Consider the following 9,347-nt stretch of genomic DNA (forward strand, 5'->3'; position numbering starts at 1 on the left):
ACTGAGTCGCTGGCATGATACAATATCAAAATTTCATTTTGATATAAAACATCTGACAGGAATACATAATCATTTACCGGATATGTTATCACGCTTTGTACCGGACTTTAATAAATCCGTACGTGAGTTACTAGCCACTGACTGGAAGTGTAATCCCAGGTGGTTTGAACTGGCTCAAAAGATATTTGGGCCACATACCATAGATATGTTTGCTGCACATCATAATGCACAACAATCGAATTACAGGACTTTAAATCATCCTTTGGGAGACGCTTTCAAATAGACCTCTCCGAACACAATGCGTGGGCTAATCCACCATGGCAGTTAATTGCCCAGCAATTAAATTATGTTCATATACATAAAGCTGCCATCACGTTGTGTAGCCCATTACGGAGTAAAGATCCATGGCTCAATAAGTTAACAAGCATGATACAATGCGAGCCAATATATTTAGATAGGGAAGTAGATACCTTCCTATATCAGGGTACCCGAGCCTTCCAGAAGACGCCTTGGAGACATACTATAATATGTCGTATAGGTCCCATTGGTACAACCAAATGGACCCCTTCTGAGACCTTCCTTAACAAGGTCAAAGAATCAGAGATTCCACTCTCTACCCAATTGAACGTTACGCAGTTCAAAGGCAACACAGCACTTGAAATCTGTGCACAAGAAATACAATCTACTAATGACACTACTGTTAAGAAGCGTCAGTCTCTAGCTAGGACTCTGTTTAATAATATAAAGTCCAAGCCTGAGGTCTTTCAAACCTTATTTCCAAAGGGATTAATGAAAGACAATCCTGAAGCGTATACACATACAATGCGACTATTTAATAAGTCTGGTGTATCTAACGCACATGAGCGCACTTATGACACTCATGCGAAAGAAGAACAGGAGTCTGGAAACACTACAGACTTAGAGACCACGCAAGTGGATTCTCATCACCCTACCTTTATTCTGGAGGAGCAGAAAGATGAAAACATTCTTGCCTGGCTGACGAAAAACCATAGGCTGAAGCACCAGAACGTAGTAGACGCACTTAAAGATGCTAAGCGAAATGGGATCGCGCACCCTAAGCTGGCAACTTTAGTTGACAGAGTATATCAGTCATGTACAGACTGTGATCTCAATCAAATCAAGCGCTATGGGTTCGCACCGCTTAAGAGTGTGACGGAAGATGTTCCATGGCGCAGGGTCACCATTGATCTGGCTGACCTGCCCACGTCCGAGCACACAGGCGACCGTTACGTATGCCACTTTTTTGATGTGGCGTCACGGTTTAACTTGCTCTATCCATTAAAGGATAAGAATACGCAGACCGTGGCCGAATTATGTTGCCAAGTCTTTGCTGACCACGGGTGGCCAGGTATTATGTGCACTGATAACGGTAGTGAGTTCTGCGATGACGTAATGGAATTGCTAGTACTCGTACCAGGCATATGCCATAAGAGAGGTGTGCCATATAAGCCGCAAACGCAAGGCGCGAATGAAACGCGCCATAGAAGACTTAAGTTCTTCTTGCGTACTACATTAACGGATGATGCAGATGATTAGTCATATCACCTTAACTGTATACAAACACAGATGAACGAGTGTGCTGATCCGGTTACAGGAACTACACCCGCTCACTATTTTCGTGGCAGATATAGTGAGTTACAAATCCCTTTTAACAAGGACGAACATGATCACCATGAGTTACCATGGTTAGAGAAGGTACAACGTATTTATAACGTTGTATATCCTTGCTTGCGAGAATTACGCAATATAGCCCTATTAAAAAGGCAAAAGCGTTGGAACACTACCAAGAAGATACCAGAGTATCAGGTTGGTGACAGAGTTAAAATCCGTCAACGCAATTCCGATGCTACTGTATTAACATCTAAATGGATAGGTCCATATATAATCTCGGTAGCAGACACTAAAAGTGAAACGTACGAGGTAAATAACCCCGATGGTTCTAGTGCGCTTAATATGGGCACAAGTCGTATCCCGACTACAGAGATTATACTCGCAAGAAGACATGACTCTAATGCCCCTCTTGATCGTTCTGAATTTAAAGACATTATATGGAGAACGGATAAGGGAGGCTATACATACTATCGTAAATGCTTTATAGACGGTACAATAGCTGAGTTGACTTCAGATGCTTTCGATAATCAAGAGTATTTAAAAGCCTTTAATCGAAAATGGCGTAAATGCCTGCATAAGTCACAAGCTGAAAAAGATAGCATGTTTCCATCGTCTGAAGGCACAGAAGTTAAAACTTATCCGCCTACATCATTTATCCCGAGCTTTCATGCTCATCCTTCATATGTGCTTAAGACATTGAAGCGTAAGAAACATCTAGTCGACCACCACGGACCTACCGGACCTAAGCCCAAAACTCACAGGGTAACCGAGAACGCTTAACTTCTCCGCTTGAGAAACATTAACTATATGTTAAGCTACTTAATGTTTCGACCCGTTTTTCCTTTCTCGCTTTTTGACCCATAATCAGCTTGAGTGAGCAACTTGCTTCTCATGGGTCTTAAAGCTGGGTGGGAGCTGTGTATTAAGCCGGGCTTCCACATTAGACTCTATGTTATAAACGTACTCTTAAGCAGTCCGTAAATTATAAACGTACTATTAATAGTACGAGGAACTTAAGTTTCCTAATATGGTTTTTAATGGTTTTATTAATTAATACCTTTTCCATTTTACATATCAGATATTTTAACGAGGCCATTAAAAGGCATCAGTAAAATACCAAACATAAAGAGTTGGTTTAGTTCTATTAATAGAACTTTATTTACTTTCCAACTTTATTTATATCTGAATACTTCGTTAGCGAGATGGCTCAACCGAATATAGGTTTCTAGGGACTAATAACGTTACCTAGTTGATCCTCCGATCAGCCAACCAGATGTGCCAGTCTGATGAAGGCTAAGTCGGTAATTCTTCATAAGTGGCATGTTATTGGTTAAGGCAATAACTAAGGACATCAAGAGTATTTTTATTTTTTTATTTATTTTTCTAAAGATAGGATTTTATGAGTTTCTCGGATTCGCCCCAATGAAAAATACCATGGTTTCTAATAGAGCGACAACGAAACACTAAATAAAATCCTTTCGGCGGAAACAGTACTGAGAGGATTATATATAGGCAATGTCTCAGCTTCACAATCCCTCAGAGTATTGCTGTTTTCACGAGGCATACCTAACTTTACTAAAAGTCTCATTTCGTTTATTTACTTTGATATTTTCACGATACTTAGAATTTACCTACGCGTTTATTTATTCTAAGGCGTTAATATCGCCTTGAGAAACCGAATCTTACACTATTCTCGACGGAAATATCTATGGCACTAAGAATACAGTTTGGGACGAATGCATCAGGAACATACTTATTTTTCGAGATGGTGAATTTGTTTATAATTCAACCATTCTTAACTATCAGTACGACCAAGAGAAAGCACAAACGCTTACCTCGTGCGGATCCCTTCACAAACCCGGAATACCCGCGCTTGTCAGAAGTAGAAGAAATTGCAACTTGGTTACAGGATTCATGGTATGCCGGGCTAGCCAGTGCAGATCCGACAATCATTGTTTTATTTGATAATAATGATGATGATATTGATGAAGAGGATGATATAGAGGTATAATGTTCTATTTTAGCTTGTTTAGTTTTAATGAGCTTATTTGAACTGATAAACATCTTGAATATTAAAAAAACATTAAAGTTATTCACACCCTACCTATACAGATTGATGACATTGACGGTATATTGGGTGAACTGATCGGAGACAATAACACATCTAACAGTGGAAGCACAAATGATAATGGTATCGACAATGATAATGACAATGTAATTTTTTTCTAAGTGTGAGTACTGGTGTGGCTAATACTGATGTGACTGGAGTTCAAAATACTTCAATTAACTCTCCATATCTGGGCATTGCGATGGTACATAGTGATCCAACTTCAGATAATACTCCAACTCCAGTTTTCTCACCTTACCTATACAGATTGATGACATTGACGGTATATTGGGTGAACTGATCGGAGACAATAACACATCTAACAGTGAAAGCATAAATGATAATGGTATCGACAATGACAATGACAATGTAATTTTTTTTCTAAGTATAAGTACTGGTGTGGCTAGTACTGGTGTGACTGGAGTTCAAAGTACTCCAACTAACTCTGCATATCTGGGCAATACGATGGAACATAGTGGTCCAACTTCAGATAATACTCCCAACTCCAGTTGTCTCTGCTGCAAACAGTGTTGTAAAGTAGACCTAACACAGTACCCGAACGCGTCGAAAGAACGGGGCGGGAACCATTGGAAGATGGGCTAGCACAAGGAATGTTTTTATTATTTTTTTACCTTATCACAAACACTACGCGCTCTAGCTGCACGCATACGCTACTTGCTAGTTATATTGAGGTTTGAATACGTGTTACCAGGAAGCCTTAATAATGACCCTATTGAAATGAGCTTTCGCATAGCTCGAGCAATGAGCTAGACATATGCGCATATGTAAGCGCCAAAAATCTTGCTATTCCGATCCATGTATCAGTTTTACTGCATCACCAACAATCACATCGACTGCAACAAAAGATGCTGCGTCAGTTCAATCAGTCGACTTGCGCAAGCAGAGTAGATTTACGTGTCATCAAAACGATTATTCTTCAGCGCATCAAATCGTGTCGCATGCTGATGCCGCTTAAAGAATTGTGCAACGGTTGTGGCTCAAAACAACAGAAGAGAATTATCGTGCCAATGTTAAACACTTTACAATATTGCCTGCAATAATATGTCGTTGTTGCTCAATCGACAGTGTGCAGCTACTGTTAACATCAAGAAGGGTCGTCCTACAACATTACGTGGAGCAGAAGGCTTCAGGAAAATGGATAACCGAGAAGTGTAGGAATGTGTTACGAAGTGTTCATGCCCCATTGGGGAGCAGCTTAGAAGTACTACAGAAGCGATGTTTGTTGTTAACGCAAATACAAGCGGTACAGCTAGGCTCGGTGCTTGCATTGAAGATTGACGATGCAAAAAAATAAATGCAACTTGATCTTACCTAAGGGTCGAAAGTAGATGCGGTTGAACGCATCGGAAGGACTCTCCTGAATCCTATTGCCGGTCAAGAACATGACGCACTATTGTCATCATTGAGGGAGGCATGAATACTAGGCAAGACGCCTACCTTGATCATCTTCATATCTTAGGTAAGCTGAATTGATCTCATATATTGAATAGAAAAAAATAGTAGAAGCGGTGTGTTTTTTATTATTAATTTGTTGAATAAAACTAAATTTGCTTCACACCAATACTTGTCATGCCTTTTGAGGATGTTGGCTTATTCAATTTTCAGAAGGCTATGAAAATTAGAATATGAACTGTAAAACCATCAAGGATCCTTGTGTATTCGATTCCATGACACTTCCGCTGCTGATGAGGTGAATAGGATTTCTCGGCAGTACAACTATTAAAAATTACAGGCGCAGGTGATACTATCGGCGATCTGTTCTCTCTTTTAACAATTTTCTGGTGTGTAAAAATCCTGTTACAATATTTTGTATGAGATCATATATCTACCTAATAACATATGAAAGTCAGTCGTAGAATCGTATCTTCACTATGAAGCGCTTGACGGACAGCCAACCACCGGGCACTCAAAACATGTACGCTTAAGGAGTACGGACGCACACATCTTTTACCACTTGAAGTGTTTGGGTTTTAGGATTAGCCGAGGTCATCTATTCACCTATACAGGCTAGTGTATGTGATTGTCAGGCAGTTATAACTTCTCCATGAACAATGCCCAATCGATCGAAAACTGCCTTCAACAATGTTTTAAGGTTTTTATTGATCCGTGTAATATAGATACACGTCCGTCGTAGAATCGTATCTTAATTTGAAGTGCTTGGCGGACGGTCAAACTCAGGGCACTCAGAATATATTTGCTTGAGTGGTACGTACGCAGACATCCACTACAACTTGAAGTGGTTTATGAGGATATCTATACATCTACACGCTAGTGTGATTGTCAGGCAGCTGTGACTACTATATGGACAAAGCCCAATCAACAGGACAAAACCTTCAGCAATGCTTTAGAGATTTCATAATTTGGTGTCACATAAATGAACGTCCGTCGTAAATTGACAGTATAACCTTCAATATTAAGCGGCTGGTGGCCAAACCCGGGGCATTCAAAACATTCTTAAGGCTATGGGTGCACAAATTAACTTTACCACTCTATTGTGTAAGAGTGAGGTACAGATTGTTTACCTGAATTGTGTGAAGTTTCAGGTGCTGTCATACACTTTGTTTGTGCCGGTGCCCGTTATCGCTTATGTAAAAGACTTTTCCAAGTCGAAATACGCGCGGGATAGGCCTTTCGATAACAAGTAGGACAATCAGCACATGTCAAACAACCCCTCAAGCAACATGTTGTAGCCTTGAATTAAACAATATAAAATCGAAAATGTTGTTATGATCGTTTCCAGAAAAATTAAATTGAGAAAAGCGTGAATGAAGATGGTAAGTGTAGTAGATAGAAAAAGTTGTTGAAGCCTAAAGTCTAAGTTAGACAGTTCCATTGAATCTAACTGAACATCAACGTGCGTTAAAACGAATAAGAATATCACAGTATACCAAACTGATACACGCGTTCCCAATAACGCACGAATGTACTCGATCAAAAGGTATCGGTGTGCATACTGGTCGAGATGACGATTACTCAGAGCTAGGCAACTTGCTCAGGGGTCTAAAATTTGACTATGATACATGCTTCATCCATTGTCCTGGACGGCATCATTTTTGATATTACAATGACGGTTGTGTATGACTTGTGCAATACCTATTTGCACGATCTCCCGGTGATTAAATATGTTACTAAAGTTGGTTTGAAAATGGAAAGAGTGTGATGCCAGTCTATCAATGTGACTTTACAAATATATACCAGATGGCAGTTCGCAACTTACACTCTACTGACCTAGGGTTGCACATACTGGAAAACACAGCAAACAATGCCGAAGACACTATATCAAAATTCTCATTGGAGAAAGATCAACTAAAATACCGTTCTCAATACTATATCCAAGCACTATACATAGTTAACAAAAGCCTTTCAGATGTTATTTGGGACCCACTACAGTAGCGGTGTGATATTATTAGTGTCAGTGTGATCTGAACTGTGCGCGGGACAACATGTACTGAACTTCTGAACCACATAGGTATATTCTATCTTTACCTTCCGGGATTTTTTTTTTGCAACGGGCATCGGAAATAGATTCGAGTTCAATTCCTTTCGTGGTGTATTGGATATCGTATCGTGTCGTCTTTGTCTACTTTAGAGATAAAACCATAGATTTTGAAATAACAAAATGACTATAAGTTGCAGTAAATTTTATACCGTTTCGTCCACTGAGGTATGGTGATTCTCCCTGTTGTCCAGCGGCTTACCTGTAGACCCCAGTGACAGGATAATTTGGCTTTAATAGCTATAGCGTAAAAACTTTTGTACTTTGCGCTCCTCTGGATGGTAACTGGCGATCTGTCGCATTTGAGTTTTCAGAACTCTAGTAGTACATTCCAACGTCTGGTCTGCAGTCGAATGCGTGAATACAGCTTTGTCCAGAAGCTAGTTTAAGACATCGAGATTTGAAGTTATCTAACCCTTGCGTTGTATGAGTCTCTGCTATAGACTCAATTCTCTTCTGTATCAAAGTTGCTACATTTGTTCCTGCTAGAACCGATGATATCATAGCCCCCAAGAAGTCAAAAGCCCTATAACCCTATAACCCTAAATCCGCCATCACATTCAAGTTCGCTTTGCTTCCACTTCACATCTGAAGCAATCTACCTGATAGAACCATGGTTTGTGTTCCAACTCCAAATAGGTTTAAGGAGATCAGTTCCCGATTCGCAACTTACAAGCACACTTGAAACATCAGCCGCTGGTTGATTCCATAGGTCTTTAGTTTTTCGAAAGCATTTCATTATTCAAGCACCTGTGCGAGTGGGTCTGAGTTTTCAGGGTCCTTGATTATGGAGGTGATTTGTACAGCTTTCAGAATCGAGATCAGAAATCCCCCAGACTTCCCCCCCCCCAATTCTTGAATTAGATAGGTGTCTGCACTGTCACATCGCTTTGTATGACCTTGGACTGCTCGTATTTGGTATGACTATCATTGTAATATCCGTGTGTTTTCTGTATTATATTTCGCGGTAAGCGCAGATTATTACCTCGATAGCGGTGCATTGAGATCAAGTTTTTAAATCTCCATTGTACTCGGTGTACAACCTGATGAAATTTTATTGACGGAAGCTAAAGCATTGTAAATGCATCTGTTTTTGATATTTACTCACAGATTTAGGATGGAAATCAATCTACATCAGCTAGTGACATATGGGTGCATATATAGTCTGTGAATACATTTAAGGTACTTGTTAAAAGGAAGCATATAATTGTGGTTTTCGAGCGGAAGTGGCATGGTCTATGATTCCATGTCATATGTGTTGAAAATAAATAAATGCGTTCTACATCCGATCTAAAAAGTTTCGAAAAGGTCTTGTCCAAACAGATGAAGAAACGATGTCGATGTACACAACAAGTCCAAGTAAAGTCGCTGTACATACTAAACCCCAGATTCGGCTACTATAGGTCATTCCGGAATAACGTCACATTATGATCGAAGTTGCTCATCGCGAATGTTGTAGCAATGAAAAAAAAAAGGTGAAAATTTTGAACAACGCGCACAGAGACAGAGTGGTTATGTACAAATAATACGCGCATATGCATGGCGTTCAATTCGTAGTTGATACCAGTCAAGAATCTAAGCCTTAGCCCATGCCATGCCTTGCTTCAACCACATGCTTGGTGATCTCGTTGACCATTTCTGCGCATAATTGGTAGACCAAGCAGCCGATAAAACAGACAGTCCATTTATAAAAAGTGGCGATTCCAAGTGAAAACATCTTTGTTGAATTCTTACTTTTGGGGGGGGGGGGGGGGGGTTGTTGTTGCGAATTGGGCTCTTTTTTGTTGGTTTTGAATATATTTTGGTGTGCCTAATTCTATATCGCAGAGTCTTACTAGCATATATTTGGGACTACCGATGGCCTATTTGTGCGCAATGCTTGTGTAAATTTCGTTTTACATGACTTTTTGTTTGGCTACGCCTCGACTTATGTGTCGGGTTGAACATTTTTTGGTTTCAAATTGGCGTGGGCTGCTCTTGGCTACGTTATGAGTTGGCCTTGGCTACGCCTTCACTATGCCGTGGTCTTATACTCGCTTCGCCGTGGATTGGCGATGGATACGCCGTGAGTTTAGTACAGCATGTAGGCTT

At 40.2% G+C, this 9,347-nt stretch overlaps 1 protein-coding gene across 1 annotated transcript; it reads left to right on the forward strand.

Annotated features, from left to right (window-relative positions):
- Positions 1-3,340: 3,340 nt before the first annotated feature.
- SARC_03984 (hypothetical protein) lies at positions 3,341-4,342 on the forward strand (the record flags this gene model as incomplete). Its single annotated transcript, XM_014302235.1, has 3 exons — positions 3,341-3,637; positions 3,745-3,846; positions 4,007-4,342. The coding sequence occupies 3 exons, from the start codon at positions 3,341-3,343 to the stop codon at positions 4,340-4,342; spliced, it is 735 nt and encodes a 244-aa protein (XP_014157710.1).
- Between the last annotated feature and the right edge of the window lie 5,005 nt (positions 4,343-9,347).

Source organism: Sphaeroforma arctica (assembly GCF_001186125.1).
Source record: "Sphaeroforma arctica JP610 unplaced genomic scaffold supercont1.213, whole genome shotgun sequence".
NCBI classification, from domain to species: domain Eukaryota; class Ichthyosporea; order Ichthyophonida; genus Sphaeroforma; species Sphaeroforma arctica.